This window comes from Salvelinus sp. IW2-2015, unplaced genomic scaffold, assembly GCF_002910315.2.
Source record: "Salvelinus sp. IW2-2015 unplaced genomic scaffold, ASM291031v2 Un_scaffold845, whole genome shotgun sequence".
Classification (NCBI taxonomy): domain Eukaryota; kingdom Metazoa; phylum Chordata; class Actinopteri; order Salmoniformes; family Salmonidae; genus Salvelinus; species Salvelinus sp. IW2-2015.
This window is the reverse complement of record NW_019942627.1, coordinates 172,655-193,950: the sequence shown is the minus strand read 5'-3', so window position 1 is coordinate 193,950 and position 21,296 is coordinate 172,655. Positions and strand designations below refer to the sequence as shown.

At 42.8% G+C, this 21,296-nt stretch overlaps 1 protein-coding gene and 1 pseudogene across 1 annotated transcript; both read right to left on the bottom strand.

The window, feature by feature from the left end:
* Positions 1-11,602: 11,602 nt before the first annotated feature.
* On the bottom strand, positions 11,603-13,289 carry gng10 (guanine nucleotide binding protein (G protein), gamma 10). The gene is made up of 3 exons (XM_024136261.2): positions 13,060-13,289; positions 12,356-12,482; positions 11,603-11,902 (listed from the first exon to the last, which is right to left on the bottom strand). Exons 1-2 carry the CDS (start codon positions 13,138-13,140, stop codon positions 12,357-12,359), a joined length of 207 nt encoding a protein of 68 aa, XP_023992029.1. The 5' UTR covers positions 13,141-13,289; the 3' UTR covers positions 11,603-11,902; position 12,356.
* Positions 13,290-17,520: 4,231 nt separating this feature from the next.
* LOC112069007 (dnaJ homolog subfamily C member 25-like) overlaps positions 17,521-21,296 on the bottom strand; it is a 4,205-nt pseudogene continuing 429 nt past the window's right edge.

The following is a 21,296-nucleotide window of genomic DNA, read 5'->3' as shown; positions in this document are numbered from 1 at the left end:
GTGCTTGTGTAGGGTGAAACAGATTGGGTTATTCGTGATGTTCCTCTGGGTACCAGCTCATGTGGGAGTAGAGGGGAATGAGGAGGTGGATATTATCTCCAAGCAGGCTCTTAAAACATCCTAATGTTGAAATTAATTTTTACCTTTTATTTAACTAGGCAAGTCAGTTAAGAACAAATTCTTATTTATAAGGACGGCCTACCCCGGCCAAACCCGGACGACGCTGGGCTAATTGTGCGCTGCCCTATGGGGACTCCCAATCACGGCCGGATGGGATACAGCCTGGATTCAAACCAGGGACTGTAGTGACACCTCTTGCACTGAGATGCAGTGCCTTAGACCGCTGCACCACTCGGGAGTATGAATGGAATTGTCAATCAGTAAAGCAGAAGCCAAGGGGTGAATAAGAACAGCGGTTAAAAACTAATGGCAAGAGTTGTGGAATCATGGAGAGAAAGGGAAGACACCTGTAGAAGATCCAGGAAAATGCATGGGCAGGGAGGTCCTCAGGCCGAGAGAGAAGGGAGGAAAGTGTCGTCACAAGGCTGAGACTGGGACACACAAGGCTGAGACTGGGACACACAAGACTGAAACTGGGACACACAAGACTGAGACTGGGACACACAAGGACTGAGACTGGACACACAAGACTGAACTGGGACACACAATAACTGAAACTGGGACACACAAGACTGAGACTGGGACACACAAGGACTGAAACTGGGACACACAAGACTGAGACTGGGACACACAAGACTGAGACTGGGACACACAAGACTGAGACTGGGACACTACACGACTGAGACTGGGAACACACAAGACTGAGACTGGGACACACAAACTGAGACTGGGACACACAAGACTGAGACTGGGACCACACAAGACTGAGACTGGACACACCAAGACTGAGACTGGGACACACAAGACTGAGACTGGGACACACAAGCTGAGACTGGGACACACAAGCTGAGACTGGGACACACAAGACTGAGACTGGGACACACAAGACTGAGACTGGGACAACAAGACTGAGACTGGGACACACAAGACTGAGACTGGGACACACAAGACTGAGACTGGACACACAAAGACTGAGACTGGGACACACAAGACTGAGACTGGGACACACAAGACTGAGACTGGGACACCAAGGTTGAGACTGGGACACACAAGACTGAGACTGGGACACACAAGACTGAGACTGGGACATACAAGACTGAGACTGGGACACACAAGACTGAGACTGGGACACACAAGACTGAGACTGGGACACACAAGGCTCAGTTGGTGGGGAAACATCCGACTGGGAGATGTGATCATTTTCAGGAGAAGATGGAGACAGTGGAACATTTCAGTAGCAGAAATATGTGAGAGAAAAGGAGCGATTGTTATTAGATTTGAGGAGTAATGTGGTTGAAGAGCCACGATTAAGTGAACTGCTGGGGAAATCTTCAGGGGACCACTGCTCCCGAGTGGCGCAGTGGTCTAAGATACTGCGTCTCAGTGCAAGAGGCGTCACTGCAGTACCTGGTTTGAATCCAGGCTGCATCACATCTGGCTGTGATTGGTCCCATAGTCCCATAGGGCAGTGCACAATTTACCCAGTGTCGTCCGGGGTAGGCTGTCATTGTAAATAAGAATTTGTTCTTAACTGACTTGCCTAATTAAATAAAAGGTTAAATAAAATTAAAATATCCATATGCTACACTTCCATTATCCAGTGATGACTTTAGCAGTGCAATATATAGCATGTTCAAAGCCATTCTATCTGCCCCCACCCCACACTCCATTCCTGACAGGCAATGCATCACATTAAATATTTATTTTACGTTGACAACTACTCTGTTAATATGCTCCGCCCGTGTCATTCGAGTGTCCAACCAGACCCCCAGGAACCTAAATACTCCCACTCTCTCCAGCCAGATTCCTTCTATACAACTTTTCTAGAACAAAAAAAAACACGGTCTGTGTTTTCTCAACGGAGAACTTGAAGCCCCACCCGAGGGAACACTGCTTAAACTTCCCTAATCACTTCCTGAACTCTTCTGGCTGTCTGGGTAATATTTCTCCCTCTCTTCCACAGTGCCCCATCATCGGCAATGACCTCCCAATATCAGGTGTCACCTGGGAGAATACATCGTCAACTCATAATGGAGAACAACAAAGGACTAATGACACTTCCCTGGGGGATACCATTATCTACCTCATATCTTTCTGACATAGAGCTCACCACCCTCACTTGTATTGATCGCCCAAAAATCCATCCTCCATCCCCCATGTTATCCAGCTTGATACTGTAAGTATGCTTTCCTTCCACATCATATCATAGGCCTTCTCTGCATCAAAGAAAAAGGCTACCAGCGTCTCCTTATTTGCCTGTGCCTTCAGTATGACTGAGTCCAGGCCCAGTACAGGATCCATTGGTCACCTGCCTTTCCTGAACCATCTGGTGACATTAGTCCTCTACCCTCCAGAAAGTAAGTCAGTCTTTTCTAAACCATTTGGTGACATTAGTCCTCTACTCTACAGAAAGTAAGTCAGTCTTTTCTAAACCATTTGGTGACATTATCCTCTACTCTACAGAAAGTAAGTCAGTCTTTTCTAAACCATTTGGTGACATTAGTCCTCTACTCTACAGAAAGTAAGTCAGTCTTTTCTAAACCATCTGGTGACATTAGTCCTCTACTCTCCAGAAAGTAAGTCAACCTTTCCGCTATCATCCTTTCCATACGTTTACAAACATCAGATGTCAATGCTATCGACCTATAGCTTGAAGGACAGGCTGCTTCCAACTTCCAGGCAGTTCCCCTTCCTGCCACACCTTATTGTGAAGTTCCAATACTTTCTTCAATACTTTCTCCAATACTTTCCCCTTTCTTCCATAGACTTACACAGTAATTATGACAACTTCCGGAGGACGTCCTATCAGAGCTCTTGCAGCATGAACTGACATGTTGTCCACCCAATCAAAGGATCAGATAATGAATGTAGTACTGAAAGCATAAGCTACATCTAGCTAGCACTGCAGTGCATAACATGTGGTGAGTAGTTGACTCAAAGAGAGAGAAAGACAATAGTTTCACAGTTTTAAAATTGTGAAAATTAAGAAGAAGCAGCAGAGAGAGAGCTTGCTATATTTGGTTGTATTTTTTAAACGTTCACTTAGCTAGCAAATGCAGCTAGCTAGTTTAGCATACTCAAACAGAGAGGGATGCTATGTTAGCTAGCTGGCTATGGCTATCCAACACTATAACTATTCCAAGTCAAGGTAAGCTTTTGGTTTTATTTATTTCCACTGGGGCCCGCCGGTGTAACTGCTAAACTGCTTCCTGACTGTACACTGTACTGCATGATTATAGCGGGTTTACTAACACGTTAGTTCTAGCAGCTATGTTGACTATGACGTGACAACGATGTAGGCTGTGTGTAGCGGTTATGATATGAAGGTTTGGCTTGGAAAGGTTTTTTTTCTCCTGGTCACAGACAGCTGATGTGTTGTGCACTGAAGTCCACAAGGAAAAGGTGAGAGGAGCAGAGCGTGTAGATAGTTGATCATGCTGTTTTTATGTGGCTGCTGTGAAAGTGAACTGTTTGCATGTGATCGGGGGTGTATTCATTCTGCCGATTCTGTTGAAAAACGTTTCTTAAACGGAAGCAAAGGGAACAAAACGGGGATAAACATACCAGAATTTGTCCAATAGAAACTCTAGTTTGCAACTGTTGGACTAATGAATACATCCTAGATCAGCTAGATGCAGGCAAGAGTGTTCAAGGTGGTATTGAACGTGTCACTGTCTGTCACCTTTATTACAAAGAATTATCTCGACCTGTGAACCTACGTTGTAAACTTTCATTCATAGGCTAGGTTGTAACAACCTCATGATGGGTATAGGGACAATTTGAGATTTACCATGAATCGGCTTTAAGTGCCTATACCACGAATCAGGTTTCAAAAGTCAAATCAAAGTTTATTGGTTGCATACACAGTTTAGCAGATCTTATAGCGGATGCAGCGAAAATGTTTATGTTACTAGCTCCTAACAAATAAAAGTATTTTGTTACTAGCTCCTAACAAATAAAAGTATTTTGTTACTAGCTCCTAACAAATAAAAGTATTTTGTTACTAGGCTCTAACAAATAAAAGTATTTTGTTACTAGCTCCTAACAAATAAAAGTATTTTGTTACTAGCTCCTAACAAATAAAAGTATTTTGTTACTAGCTCCTAACAAATAAAAGTATTTTTGTTACTAGCTCCTAACAAATAAAAGTATTTTGTTACTAGCTCCTAACAAATAAAAGTATTTTTGTTACTAGCTCCTAACAAATAAAAGTATTTTGTTACTAGCTCCTAAACAAATAAAAAGTATTTTGTAGCTAGCTCCTAACAAATAAAAGTATTTTGTTACTAGCTCCTAACAAATAAAAGTATTTTGTTACTAGCTCCTAACAAATAAAAGTATTTTGTTACTAGCTCCTAACAAATAAAAGTATTTTGTTACTAGCTCCTAACAAATAAAAGTATTTTGTTACTAGCTCCTAACAAATAAAAGTATTTTGTTACTAGCTCCTAACAAATAAAGTATTTTTGTTACTAGCTCCTAACAAATAAAAGTATTTTGTTACTAGCTCCTAACAAATAAAAAGTATTTTGTTACTAGCTCCTAACAAATAAAAGTATTTTGTTACTAGCTCCTAACAAATAAAGTATTTTGTTACTAGCTCCTAACAATAAAAGTATTTTGTTACTAGCTCCTAACAAATAAAAGTATTTTGTTACTAGCTCCTAACAAATAAAAGTATTTTGTTACTAGCTCCTAACAAGGCAGTAAAAATGTCAAACAAGTACACAAATAATAAAAAAAAAAAATAGAAACAAGAAATCACGATTGTCATAACAATCTAAATAATACTACTGTAATCCAAATACAATCTATGCGTATATACACCAAAAATATATACTAAGAATACTATGTACAGCTGTAGATCAGCCTGGTCTCAGACCGGACCGGACGTAACATAGTAAATGTAAATCCATAGGTATATAGAGCGCTAATAGCCACCAACACACCGCCATGTCTCGTTAGTACTACAAACTGGCGAGCTCTATTAGAGTGAGATATGTCAAGAATCCAGTATAGAGATAAACAGTGTGACAAAGTGCAATGCACACTAGTAGATATATTAGAATGAGCTGGGTAAAGGATCAGGTATATACCGTGCATTCGGAAAGTATTCAGACCCCTTCCCTTTTCCACATGTTGTTACTTTATAACCTTATTCTAAAATATATATATTTTTGTTAAATGTTCCTCATCAATCGACACACAATACCCCACAATGACAAAGCAAAAACAGACCCTTTGCTATGAGTCTCGAAAATTGAGCTCATGTGCATCCTGTTTCCATTGATCATCCTTGAGATGTTTCTACTTGATTGGCGTCCACCGGTGGTAAATTCAATTGATTGGACATGATTTGGAAAGGCACAAACTTGTCTATAAAAGGTCCCACAGTTGACAGTGCATTTTAGAGCAAAAACTGGGGAAGGGTACCAAAAAATTTCTGCAGCATTGAAGGTCCCCAAGAATATAGTGACCTCCATCATTCGTAAATGGAAGACGTTTGGAACCGCCAAGACTCTTCAGGAGCTGGCTGCCCGGCCAAACACAGTTTCTCTGTGGAGATGGTAGAACCTTCCAGAAGGACAACCATCTCTGCAGCACTCCACTAATCAGACCTTTATGGTAAAGTGGCCAGACGAAAGTAAAAGGCACATGACAGCCCGCTTGGAGTCTGAGACCATGAGAAACAAGATTCTCTGGTCGGATGAAACCAAGATTAAACTCTTTGGCTTGAATGCCAAGCTTCACGTCTGGGGAAAACCTGGTACCATCCCTACGGTGTAGCAGGGTGGTGGCAGCATCATGCTGTGGGGATGTTTTTCAACGGCAGGGACTGGGAGACTAGTCAGGATCGAGGGAAAGATGAATGGAGCAAAGTACAGAGAGATCCTTGATGAAAACCTGCTCCAGAGTGCTCAGGACCTGACTGGGGCGAAGGTTCACCTTCCAACAGGACAACGACCCTAAGCACACAACCAAGACAACGCAGGAGTGGCTTCGGGACAAGTCTCTGAATGTGCTTAAGTGGCCCAGCTATAGCCCAGACTTGAACCAGATCGAACATCTCTGGAGAGACCTGAAACTAGCTGTGCAACAACACTCCCCATCCAACCTGACAGAGCTTGAGAGGATCTACAGAGAAGAATGGGAGAAACTCCCCAAAAACAGGTGTGCCATCACAGCCCGCTTAGGGTTTGCCAAAAGGCACCTAAAGACTCTCAGACCATGAAAAACAAGATTCTCTGGTCTGATGAAACCAATGAAGAATGGGAGAAACATTTATTAAAAACCTGTTTTTGCTTTGTCATTATGGGATATTGTGTGTGGATTGATGTAATCCATTTTAGAACAAGGCTGTAACGTAACAACATGTGGACAAAGTCAAAGGATCTGAATACTTTCCAAATGCACTGTAAATAAATAGTGTGAAAAACAGTATTAATTAAACAGTCCAGTATGTTTCTATAAGTTACACATGGGACACCAGCGTTGGGTGTGTATGAGTGTATGCATATGTATGAGTGTGTGTGTGTGTGTGTTTTTGTCTTCTACTACAGGAGCTGGCTGTTAAGTAGTCTGACGGCCTGGAGATAGAAGCTGTTTCTCAGTCTCTTGGTCCCCTGCTTTGATGCACCTGTACTGTCTCTGTCTGCTAGCATGCTAGCAGGGTGAACAGACCATGACTCGGGTGGCTGAGGTCCTTGATGATCTTCTTAGCTTTCCTTTGACACAGAGTGCTGTAAATGTCCTGGAGGGCAGGCAGTGTGCCCCCCCGGTGGTGCTCAGGAGAGCCATTCGGTTGAGGGCGGAGCAGTTTCCGTGCCAGGTGGTGATGCAGCCCGACAGAATGCTGGAATGCTCTCAATGGTGCATCAGTTTGAGGAGTTACCGAGGTAACTTGGGCCTCGGTAACTGGTACCACGAAAGTGGCTCACCTTCTGACTCACCCGTGGATTGACGTTTCAGCATTGTCTCAATGAAGAGTTCTGATTCACCCATGGATCGATGTTTCAGCATTATCTCAATGAAGAGTTCTGATTCACCCATGGGTTGATGTTTCAGCATTATCTCAATGAAGAGTTCTGACTCGCCCATGGGTTGATGTTTCAGCATTATCTCAATAAAGAATTCTGACTCACCCATGGAGTGACGTTTCAGCAATGTCTCAATGAAGAGTTCGGCGTTCGACTAGCCATGTGTGACATGCGCGCATAGTTACAAGCCTGCTACTAGTTAACAGCAGGCGGGCGAGCAATATCCACCGTTGTAATAGGGGAGAGTGGGGTAAGTTGAGCCACTTTTTACATTCAGTATCACTAGGTCAAGGAAAATAAAATAGTATTCTGTCTAACAAAATAAATCTACATAAATACTGTATCTACATATATTTCAGGATGTTGTGTATCCCTGGAAATATTCACAATTCATGTAAACAAATGTTTTAATAACATAGGTTGTCCTAAAAAGTGGTTTCCTATCACAAATTACCCGGGTATTACATTGGGACAGGACAGGGAGTTGAGCATTGGGACAGGGGTAGTTGAGTATAGGGACAGTGAGTTGAGTATGGGGACAGTGAGTTGAGTATAGGGACAGTGAGTTGAGTATGGGGACAGGAAGTTGAGTATGGGGACAGGAAGTTGAGTATGGGGACAGGGAGTTGAGTATAGGGACAGTGAGTTGAGTATGGGGACAGGGAGTTGAGTATAGGGAGCAGTGAGTTGAGTATGGGGACAGTGAGTTTGAGTATAGGGACAGGAAGTTGAGTATAGGGACAGTGGAGTTGAGTATGGGGACAGGAGTTGAGTATGGGGGACCAGGGATAGTTGCGTATAGGGACAGGTAAGTTGAGTATGGGGACAGGAAGTTGAGTATAGGGACAGTGAGTTGATTGGTGACAGGGAGTTGAGTATGGGGACAGGGATAGTTGAGTATAGGGACAGGAAGTTGAGTATGGGGACAGGAAGTTGAGTATGGGGACAGGGAAGTTGAGTATAGGGACAGTGAGTTGAGTATAGGACAGGAAGTTGAGTATGGGATAGGGAGTTTTGAGTATCGGGACAGGAAGTTGAGTATGGGGACAGGGAGTTGAGTATGGGACAGGGAGTGAGTATGGGGACAGGGAGTTGAGTATGGGGGACAGGGAGTTGAGTATGGGCAGGAAGTTGAGTATAGGGACAGGGAGTTGAGTATATTGTAGGCCTATGTTGGAGAAGGAGTGCTCAGAGAAGGACTAGCTTACATTTTAGGTTGTTTTAGAAGCTGTTAAGTTTGATTTAGGAGAACAGAAGAAAAATTAAATGTTGTGTTCGCTGTCAAGTTTCATGTTCATCTTCATGAACAAATAATTTAATTAAACTCTTACCAAACGCCTTGTATTCATGGTGTGCATGACTTGTAATTGAGAATGTACTTTAGCCATTCTTGTATCCGTTGGGGAGTTTCCACTCACACACAAAACACCCCCTCTCTCTCTCTTCTCTCTCTCTCTCTCCTCTCTCTCTCTCTCTCTCTCTCTCTCTCTCTCTCTCTCTGTCTATCTCTCTCTCTCTCTCTCTCTCTCTTCTGTCTCTCTCTCTCTCTCTCTCTCTCTCTCTCTCTCTCACACACATGATTACTTCCTCGTGCATGTTGTATGACTTCAGAGCGATGTCCATTGTCCGTGAGAGTGAGGCAATACTCAGCGTGTAATAGATGTTGTCATAATAAGTATCGGCGGAAACTGCCAGAGGAGCAGCTCAGGTCACGTGACATCACGAGGACGCTTATCCAGGTCACATGATGCCATGAGGTCACATATCTATTGGAGCAACAGGTGAGTTCACATTAGTCATATAGACTATTATGGGATGTGGGTGCGTCGGTGGGAAGTTTACCCATTCAGTACACTTTAACTGGGCGTTACCACAATAGGTCTGTATACCATCAATAGAAATCATTTCAGATCATTTCACATAAGTAGCTAATCAAACACATTTTGGTTAAACATTATTTTATTAAATTTACACACAGACAGGCCACGTGTGAAACAAAAGCATGTTATTATTGAGTTTAGACATCATATTTTAAAATTGAACAAAGTGCACAATGTTTGAAAGATACCAGAACAGGTAACAATCAACCCGAAATTAATCTATGCAGCACGTTGGATTGTTTACTAAACATTTGCCTTTCTGGTGCACTTAAAACAACCTCTAGAAGTCACTGACCGTTGTACATCTAGCAACACTCAAGACTTTGTCCTCCTGTAAAATAATGTCCTGTCTTCATCTGGTTTAATCTCATCCAGTAATGTCTGTTTTACAGTAATGTCTGTTTTACAGTAATGTCTGTTTTACAGTAATGTCTGTTTTACAGTAATGCCTGTTCTTCACCAGGATGGACATATTAATATACAACTATATGACGGAACAGCTACATACATACAGTAGTAACCTAGCCCCTTTAGGGCTAGTAAGTGTTTTATGATACTAAAGGTGTCCATCTTGTGGTGAATTGAAAGGGTTGCAGAATTGTCCATTGATGTGGTAACTAGCCTGGTAAGAAGAAAAAATGGTATATTGTTTTGAAGGAGGAGCCTGCATGTGGGAAAAAAGAACATCCTTTAAATACATGGAGAAAACCACTTAAAATCGAACCCGATGGAGGAAGTTTATGAATGACCTTGACCTATAGGGAGGAGAACTGGCAGTGTGGTGCCAGGACAACAACCTCTCCCTCAACGTGAGCAAGACAAAGGAGCTGATCGTGAACTACAGGAAAAGGCGGGTTGAACAGGCCCCCATTAACATCGACGTGGCTGTAGTGGAGCGCGTCGAGAGTTTTCAAGTTCCTTGGTGTCCACATCACCTACAAACTATCATGGTCCAAACACACCAAGACAGTCGTGAAGAGGGCACGACAAAACTTTTTCCCCTTCAGGAGACTGAAAAGATTTGGCATAGGTCCCCAGATCCTCAAAAGGCTCTACAGCTGCACCATCGAGAGCATCCTGACAAGCATCCTGACCGGTTGCATCACCACCTGGTACTCCAGTCACCCAAGTTACAGACTGTCTTCTCTGCTACCGCACGGCAAGTGGAGCGCCAAGTCTAGGACCAAAAGGCTCCTCAACAGCTTCTATCCCCAAGCCATAAGACTGCTGAACAATTAATAAAATTGCCACCGGACAATTTACATTGACCCCCCCCTCCGTTTTGTACACTGCTGCTACTCGCTGTTTATTATCTATGCATAGTCACTTCACCCCTACCTACATGTAGAAATTACCTCAACTAACCTGTACTCCTGCACACTGACTCGGTACCGGTACCCCTGAATATAGCCTCATTATTGTTATTGTGTTACTTTTTATTATTACTTTTTATTTTTAGTCTACTTGGTAAATCTTTTCTTAACTCTATTTCTTGAACTGCATTGTTGGTTAAGGGCTTGTAAGGAAGCATTTCACGGTAAAGTCTACACTTGTTGTATTTGGCGCATGTGACAAATAAAGTTTGATTTGCTTCCGAAAAAGCAGAAGTACTGTAAGTCAGGGTTTTCTGTCGAGGTGTCACCAGGCCGGTAAGAAGAAAAGCGTTAAGTGAGGCTAACCTAAATCAGCAGACATGTTTAAATGACATTAACCTCTCTTCATCTGACGATGACAAACAACTGGGCAACCACTTATAACAGTCATTAATGAGGGAATCTGGGATGCACACAACACAATGGTTATATGCCAATACATTTTTTTTATTTTTATGTAACAATCCCAGATTGCCCCCTTTTGTAGAAGCCTGATGAAGTTATTCCACTCGGAGACACGGAAGAGGCGATGGCAATAATGAGTGTGTTTGTAATGTTTGTGTGAATGTTAGGTTTCCTTGTGAAAGAGACCTTGGTCCCTGGACCCACGACTGCCACTCTTGTATCAAACAGGATATGGCAAAATAACACTATGTCTCAAATGGCTCCCTATTCCCTATATAGTGCACTACTTTTGACCAGAGTCCTACGGGGCCATAAGGTGCCATTTGGGACACACCCTTAAGTTAAAGGGAAAGGGAAGTCACAGTGACATCCTGTGGTCAGGGGCTCTACTGACACTGAGTGGTGGTGGAAACATCCGTCTACGAGCGGAAAGTGCTTTCCTTGGTATCAGTTACAGCTTTTCCATGACGCTAAAATAAACCCGATCAAGTTCAGTCCGTGGCTGTCCGTGTCTCAGCACAACATCTTGTATGTTGTGAATTAACTGAAAGTAACTGAAAATAACTGGAATTCCATGTGAATTATAAGTATATTTTGGTGGGTTTAAACAGGAAGACCTAGCTTCCTGTCACTGACTATAAGCGTTTTCCATTAAGCATCGACGTCTCAACAACAGGAAAGGAAGGAGTTTAACGATTCCGAGGCAGTTTCGAGCCCCCCCCCCTCCCGACTTAAAACATCTCTTCAGTTTAAGATGATGCAATGCAAAACAAAGCAATTACTAAAGAACAATGTTGTATAAGATCAAGTTTATATTAAATGTTACCAAACTGGTAAAAAAAATAAAAATAATAACTTTGGGACTAAAAATACTAACATCCAAGAAACAAAATGTAAAAAATGAGCTCCATATACAAACCTATTATTACTTCATATAATATATATTATTAAAGAAAGACAACAAAACGATGTGGCACAGGAGAAAACACATATGTCTTAAATTAATGTAACCCGATCACTTTTTCATCGTTTTTGGATTCCAACATAAGTTTCCCTCTGCATGATTCCGGCGTTTTTGTGTCCTGTCCTGCAAAGAAAACACAAATAACATACATATATATATATACATACATCTATATATATTTCTATTTTAAAGGAGGATAGAAAGCACCACAGCCCTTTGTAGATGGAAGTTGCTCTTGGGTTAAAGGGTTCATTGGTCATCAAAAACAAGGACCAGGGCATAAGGCACTTCATCATATTTCGTTGTATTCCCCCTCTCCGAAGAACCCACAGGCCACTGCATAGGTCCCCCAGCCTAGACCCTGGTCTAAAGTAGTGCACTATATAGGGAATAGGGTTCCATAGGGCTCTGGTCTAAAGTAGTGCACTATATAGGGAATAGGGTTCCATAAGGCTCTGGTCTAAAGTAGTACACTATACAGGGAATAGGGTTCCATAGGGCTCTGGTCTAAAGTAGTGCACTATAATAGGGAATAGCCTGCCATAACGAGATGCAACATAGACCAGAGTTTAGTACCTTAGAACAGGTTACAGGATCGTGGTTCTCTGAAGGGGTTAGAGCCCGTCGGAACCCCGACAAGCAGAGCATCTTTCGCTGCATTCTGATGGCAGTACTGCTGGAGCTCGGCCGCTGCCTGAGACACCTGGGGGAACAATTAGTGTTTACATGCTTAATAAAAGGGCCTGTGAAGTAACAGTGATGTTCCTATCATGTTTTGTATCATATGTGTACAACAGCTGATGAAACTAACACTGTAAAAGTGTGTGGGGGGGAAATACGATCAGTGTTATTTCCTGATAGTTTCTGGTTTAAGATCAATAGGACACCAAATCATAACTTTATTGACATTTTTTTTTACCTGCAGTGACCCGTTTAATATCATCAAGCAATAATTCCATATAATTAATGAGACGGCAGACAATGAATTAATTAATTATATAATACCATGGCGAATCACTTTCTATTTAGGAAGTATCAAGGCCAATTTTGGTCGACTCAATTTTAAACGGAATTAACGACTTTTTTCGCAGCATCAGTCACATCACAGTCGGACCACACAAGAGCTGTCTGAAACAGATACTGTAGACTAAATGGAATGCAATCATCACCCACACGTTTACAATCATCGTTTGAAATGACATGCAATAAATACACCCCCAAAATCTATCCTATACAAAAGCTTCTGCCTGTCTTTCTTTTAAGATGTTCTTTTCGTTTACCTTAATCCGTTCCAAACTGGCTTCGAGTTTCAATTGTTCGACAAGTCGACGCATGTTGGACACGTTGGAGTTAGACGTCATGTTGATGATTTCTTTCTTTCTTTCTTGTTTTTTTTTTTGTTGTTGGTCAAATTGTTTGAGGACTATTAGAAATATTGACGGGGAACGGCGCTTTCTGGACTGGTAAAAAAAAAAAAGAAGAAAGAAATTCACTTCCCAAACTTTTGAAGCAGGAAGCCACATCCTCAGATGGGGAGGACCAGAGGCGTCATGCAACTCAAAAAATTGAGGGGGCACAAAGCATGAAGATACAGAGGCATCATGCTCGTTTTCCTTGATTTAAAAAAACCCACCATGTATTTATTACTAGACACCTAGCAATTGTATGAAGTTAGCTAGCAAGCCCAGATAGGTTCCCAATCTCCCATCCTCATAACTAGCTTCCAAAAAGACATTTCAGGCTATAAATCAATTTAGAATAGCTAGCTTGTCTAACAATCTTAGCTGGCATGTCTGCTGGCAAGTTTGGTATACTTTAGAAAAGCAAGCAATAACTAAATGAACTGAATAAGACACACATTCCTTTACATTATTTTACACTGAACGGAATTTGCAAAAAATGCAACAACAAAAAACGTTTTTAAACTGTATAGCTGATCAACGCACCATCATACCAGGTCATTTAATGCTTAAAAACAAAACAAAATAGGATGAATAAGATATTTGGCCAAAAGAAGTGCCCTTTCTGACTGATCTCTATAGCTTCCGTTCAAAACAAATCCTGTGAAATGACGTCAACACATACTGGATGAGTTACTGGTTAGCTTAGCTAACAAACTAGCTTCAGTGGTTAGCTTAGCTAACAAACTAGCTTCAGTGGTTAGTTTAGCTAACAAACTAGCTTCAGTGGTTAGCTTAGCGAACAAACTAGCTAGGTCGGTTGCGGTGTGCATGACCAGAATGACATGTCGACGAACCACCAAACCAATTTTTGTTAGAAAATTGAGAAAAGGGTGGAGTTGGACAGTTTTTTTGTGTGCCCAAATTCGATCTTTAACAGATCAAATCTGAGGGGGCATTTGCCCTTGTGCCCATGCTCCCTATGGCTATGACACCTCTGGGGAGGACCAATGAGGACCAAGTAGAGAGCTGAGCACCAGACCCAAAAATAAAATCATGCTCTCAGAGGCCCGCAGCTGCAGTGTTGGCACTACAGTGTTGGCACATTGGCATCTTTATGTTTTGCATCTGACAGGTACAGTTGAAGTCGGAAGTTTACATACACTTAGGTTGGAGTCATTTAAACTTGTTTTTCAACCACTCCACACATTTCTTGTTAAAAAACTATAGTTTTGGCAAGTCGGTTAGGACATCTACTTTGTGCATGACACAAGTCATTTTGTTTAAAGACAGATAATTTAACTTATAATTCACTGTATCACAATTCCAGTGGGTCAGAAGTTGACTGAGTTGACAACAAAGTTGACTGTGCCTTTACACAGCTTGGAAAATTTCAGAAAAAGATGTCATGGCTTTAGAAGCTTCTGATAGGCTAATTCAAATCAAATCAAATCAAAGGTATTTATATAGCCCTTCTTACATCAGCTGATATCTCAAAGTGCTGTACAGAAACCCAGCCTAAAACCCCAAACAGCAAGCAACGCAGGTGTAGAAGCACATCATTTGAGTCAATTGGAGGTGTACCTGTGGATGTATTTCAAGGCCTACCTTCAAACTCAGTGCCTCTTTGCTTGACATCATGGGAAAAATCAAAAGAAATCAGCCAAGATCTCAGAAAACAAATTGTAGACCTCCACAAGTCTGGTTCATCCTTGGGAGCAATTTCCAAACGCCTGAAAGTACCACGTTCATCTGTACAAACAATAGTACGCAAGTATAAACACCATGGGACCACGCAGCCGCCATACTGCTCAGGAAGGAGACACGTTCTGTCTCCTAGAGATGAACGTACTTTGGTGCAAAAAGTGCAAATCAATCCCAGAACAACAGCAAAGGACCGTGTGAAGATGCTGGAGGAAACAGGTACAAAAGTATCTATAGCCACAGTAAAACTAGTCCTATATTGACATAACTTGAAAGGCCGCTCAGCAAGGAAGAAGCCACTGCTCCAAAACCGCCATAAAAAAGCCAGACTACGGTTTGCAACTGCACATAGGGACAAAGATTGTACTTTTTGGAGAAATATCATCTGATCTGATGAAACAAAAATAGAACTGTTTGGCCATAATGACCATCGTTATGTTTGGAGGAAAACGGGGGAGGATTGCAAGCCGAAGAACACCATCCCAACCGTGAAGCACGGGGGTGGCAGCATCAGGTTGTGGGGGTGCTTTGCTGCAGGAGGGACTGGTGCACTTCACAAAATAGATGGCATCATGAGGGAGAAAAATAATGTGGATAAATTGAAGCAACATCTCAAGACATCAGTCAGGAAGTTAAAGCTTGGTCGCAAATGGGTCTTCCAAATGGACAATGACCCCAAGCATACTTCCAAAGTTGTGGCAAAATGGCTTAAGGACAACAAAGTCAAGGTATTGGAGTGGCCATCACAAAGCCCTGACCTTAATCCTATAGAAAATTTGTGGGCAGAACTGAAAAAGCGTGTGCGAGCAAGGATGCCTACAAGCCTGACTCAGTTACACCAGCTCTGTCAGGAGGAATGGGCCAAAATTCACCCAATGTCACACCCTGACCTTAGAGATCCTTATTTATTCTCTATGTTTGGTTAGGTCAGGGTGTGACTCGGGTGGGAGAATCTATGTTTTCTATTTCTTTGTTGTTTTTGCCTAGTGTGGTTCCCAATCAGAGGCAGCTGTCTATCGTTGTCTCTGATTGGGGATCATATAGAAGTTGTCATTTTCCGTTTTGAGTTGTTTTCGGTTTAGGTTGTTTTCCTGACAGAACTGTGCGCTTTCGTTTTCTCCGTTTGTCAGTTTGTTTGAGTGTTTTTGTGAACATTAAATCATGAACACTTTCTACGCTGAGCTTTGGTCTCATTCCCGACGACGAACGTTACACCCAACTTATTGTGGGAAGCTTGTGGAAGGCGACCCAAAACGTTTGACCCAAGTTAAACAATTTAAAGGCAATGCTACCAAATACTAATTGAGTCTATGTAAACTTCTGACCCACTGGGAATGTGATGAAAGAAATACAAGCTGAAATAAATAATTCTCTCTACTATTATTGTGACATTTCACATTCTTAAAATAAAGTGGTGATCCTAACTGACCTAAGACAGGGAATTTTTACTAGGATTAAATGTCAAGAATTGTGAAAAACTGAGTATAAATGTATTTGGCTAAGGTGTATGTTAACTTCCGACTTCAACTGTATATGAAAAAAATATCCACAGACAGTTAAAATATATAATTTTTAATATTTTAGGAGGGTTGGAGGGTTATGAATACTGTAATGAAACAGGCAGGGAGCAGGTCTCGAACCCTCAACCTTCTAGCCCGAGGTCCGGCGCGCTATCGACTGTGCCGCAAAAGCATGCTCAAGCGGCAGAGTCGATTTCCGCGCTTATAAACCCAGGGTCGTTACAATACTTTATATAATTTTGTGTACCGGTATTTTCAATTGTGATTCAAAACTTCCCAGGTAAGACATATGTCATTCAGATACATTACGGGGAGGTTTGCCCGACCCAGATGAAGACTATTCCTTTATTTAACTAGGTAACTGAGTTAAAAACAAATTCTTATTTACAATAAAGGCTTACACCGGCAAAACCCTAACCAGGACGACGCTGGGCCAATAGTGCGCCGCCCTATAGAACTCCCGATCACGGCCAGTTGTGATACAGCCCAGGATTGAACCAGGGCCTGTAGTGACACCCTCTAGCACTGTGATGCAGTGCCTTAGACCGCTGCGCCACCCGGGAGCCCCCAATGGTTCATGGACCAACGGAAACCAGAAGTAGAGCTAATCTGGGGTCTGATGGGATGACAGACGAGCAGCTACAACAAACAACCTTGTGTAAACCTTGGGTTGTGTCCCGAATGACATTTGGAACGTACAGTAGGCTTCGTAATAAGAGCAGTTCCTTCAAGGCAGGTTTCTGATACACCTTTCTGATACAGGCAGAAAGCTGTAAGACCATTTTATGAAAGGCAGCACTTATACCAGCAGTGCTGCAAAAAGATTCCATATACCTTAAAAGCTATTATAATACCGTTCACCTTTAAAATGTCCCCGATCCAAGAGGAAGAGGTTGAACAAGAGGGTTATCTCTCACCAAACTCTGTCCAAAATAAGGCCAATGCGTTTCTATGGGCTTAAGCAGACCAAAGATTATTGCCTGCCGGGACAACGACTCCTGTTGTTAGGGCAGAGACATGAGCATCTCATCATTATATAAAGATCTCTGCCCCGATAGAATATCTCTGAAAATAATGTTACCATTCCATACAAACAGGCATTATTGTTAATCGTCTGTATAAACATCATCAGTAGATTTATTCACAAAATACACAGGTATACAAACACAATGTGACTGTATAACAGGCACAGGTCGGGTGTGATTATTGATAGGCATGTTGTCAATCGTCAATAAAAGTGAGTCGCCCAGGTCCTTCATTCTTCATCCACCGTCGGTACCTCTTCCACCTGGGATCCAGGGCCATCTTCGTCTTCATCTCTTCCTCCTGCTCCTCCTTGTACACCTGTACAACAACAGAAAACAATATAAATATACAAACAACATTCATAAATCATTTGGGGTTTTAAATCTGTAACCATTTCCCATTAGTGTCAGTCTGTTTCTGCCCCTCTTGCCAAACATCTATATGTTGTAATCACACCGTAATACATGGTGCAAAGCTTCACACTGTTACTATTACTACTGCTACTACACTGCTACAATTATACTATTACAATTACACTACAACTATACTGCTACAAATATACTATTACAATTACACTACAACTATACTGCTACAAATATACTAATATACGTAGTACAATTACACTACTGATCTCATACTGCTAGCAGGACTGATGTATCTGAGATTGACATAGAGAGGACTAAGCAACTATTAGGTCTGCGTACGAGGCAGAGTATAGCTATTATCAATTTCACTAGCAATACTATTATTATTAGCATATTATACTACTAAGACATATATACTATTTACAATTACACTTACAACTATACACTACTACTCATCTACTACTGCTACTGCTACACTATACTATACCTCTACTGATCTCATTGCTACAATTATACTATTACAATTACACTACAACTATACTACTACTACAAATATCGTACTACTACTGTTACTAACTACTACAACTATACAACTACTACATAATACTACCGCTACAACTATATCTACTACTACAAAATATCGACTACTACTGTTACTAACTACTACAACTATACAACTACTACATAATACTACCGCTACTACTATAATACCACTACAACTTCTTCCCCCCACACTACTACTACAATACTACAACTTCTCCCCCCCCCCCACAACTCTCCCCCCCACCACTACTACTACATAACTACAACTCCCCCCCCCACCACTACAACTCTCCACCCCCCCCCCACGACCACTACAATCCAACAACTTCTCCACCCCCCACCACAACAACTTCTCCACCCCCCCACTACTACTACTACTACTACCCTCCCCCACCACTACTACTACAATACAACAACTTCTTCCACCCCCTCCCCCACCACTACTACTACAAAACACAACTTCCACCCCCCCCACTACTACTACTACTACTACTACACTACCTCTACTACGTTTGTTACTACAGACCTCATAGTTGTCTTTGATCCAGAGCTGCCTCTTCAGTAAGGCGTCTCTCTGCTCCCTCCAGACTGTCAAACTGAGACTGAGACTTCTTCATGTGCTTTCTGATGATGTACATCTTCTCTCGTCTCCGTACTCCTCTCTGCAGATGGTGAACCTGTAGAGCCACTTACAGTACCAGACCACATAGGCACACAGGCAGTAAGGGAACAGGACAATCTTACAGAGCAGGATGTCCAAGATTTAGGCTTCTGGTAGCCTCCCTGGATGTCGATCTTGTTCTTGATGATGTCACGGATGATTCTTTCTCCTGTTCCCGGATTCCTCTTTGGACCGCCGGTTCCTGCCCTTCCTCTTTTGTCTGTTCAGGAGACCCAGCTGCTTGGCTATCTCTGTCGCCTGGATACGGTACTTGGGGACCGTTGATAGGTAGGTGAGGCTTCAGTGGTAGCTGGCCCACCAACTGTAGTACCTGAAGGAAGAAACCTGTTAGCATGTTTCCCAAATGGAACCCTATTCCCTATATAGTGTACTACTTTAGACCAGAGCCCTATAGAACCCTATTCCCTATATAGTGCACTACTTTAGACCAGACGCCTATAGAACCCTATTCCCTATATAGTGCACTACTTAGACCAGAGCCCTATGGAATATGAAATAGGTAACCACATGGGACTGTTTGGTTTTGAGTGTGGAAACAGTTTCCTTCTAACATAAATACTGGCATTTAGCCAAGAGACTTTTAGAGAGTGTGAAGATACGACTGTACCTGAAAGATTGATATAGTAACCACGGTCACCAGAATGACAATCCGTACGTCCACTTTAGGTGCAGGCGTCTCCTGTAGTAGTGTAGTAGTGGCTGTAGTACTCTTCAGGGTGGTCCAGCATGTAGTCATAATCTCTACGGAGTCCTCATCCTGATACACAGGAGGATTAGTCTTATCTTCACCTTCTATAAACAAAACTATTACGACGAACTAGACAATAGGCCTAGTACAAAGACAAGTTACAAAGATTTTATTTAATATAATATATATATTTTTACCTTTATTTAACAAGGCAAGTCCGTTAAGAACAAATTCGTATTTACAATGACAGCCTACCTGGGACAGTGGATTACTGCCTTGTTTCAGGGGCAGAACGACAGATTTAGTTTGTTATATTTAAACCTTGTCAGCTCAGGGATTCGATCTCAGCACCTTCAGTTACTGGCCCTCCCTCTAACCACTTCAGGCTACCTGCGCCCTCCACTCTAACGCACTAGGCTACCTGCCGCCCTCCACTCTAACCACTAGGCTATACGGCTGCCGCCCTCCACTCTAACCACTAGGCTACCTGCGCCCCCACTCTAACCACTAGGCACCTGCCGCCTCCACTCTAACCACTAGGCCACCTGCGCCCCTCCACTCTAACCACTAGCCACTGCCCGCCCCTCACTCCAACGCACTAGGCCACCTGCGCCCCTCACTCCACTCTAACACTAGGCCACCTGCCGCCCCTCCACTCCACTCTAACCACTAGGCCACCTGCCGCCCTCTCCACTCTAACCATCGGCACCTGCCGCCCCTCCACTCTAACCCTAGGCCACCTGCGCCCTCCCACTCTAACCACTTAGGTCACCTGCGCCCTCACTCTAACCACTAGGCCACCCTGCCGCCCTCTATCACTCTAACCTGAGCCAACTGCCGCCTAACACTCTACCACTAGGCCACCTGCCTGCCCCCTACTTACGCACTAAACTACTCGGCCCACAACTCACCGGCCACCTGCCGCCCCTACACTGCTAACCACTGAGGCCACCTGCGCGCCCCTACACTCTAACCCGGCACTAGCCGCCACACTCACATAGCCTGCCCCTACACTCTAACCACTAGGCCACCCTGCCGCCCTACACTCTAACCACTAGGCACCTGCCGCCTACACTTCTAACTCACTCAGGCCACCTGCCGCCCCTACACTCTAAACACTAGGCCACCTGGCCGCCTACAACTTCTAACGCACTAGGGCCAACTGCCGCCCCCTCCACTCTAACCACTTAGCCAACTGCCGCCCCTCCAATTAACCACTAGGCTACCTGGCCCCTTATCAGAATGATTTTACAGCTGTATAGCATATATAAGCATTCTCAGAGTAGGAGTGCGTACTTAGGATCAGTTTTGCCTTTTAGAATTACAACAAACAAGAGAATATAGCCAGCGGGGCCCTGCTCCTAGATCAGCACCCCTACTTTAAGAAACAGGCGGGACAACCTGCTCTAAACTTTCTTCATGATACTACTAACGTAGCCTACGTGAAAATGGACTATACAATGATCACTTTACTCGTGAGTCTCTTTCAAATATTGAGTAACTAGTAATGACAGTAATTGGTACACTATACAGCTTAAAACGATGCAAAACCGACTGCGGGTCCTTTGATTCACCTGGTAAGATAAAGT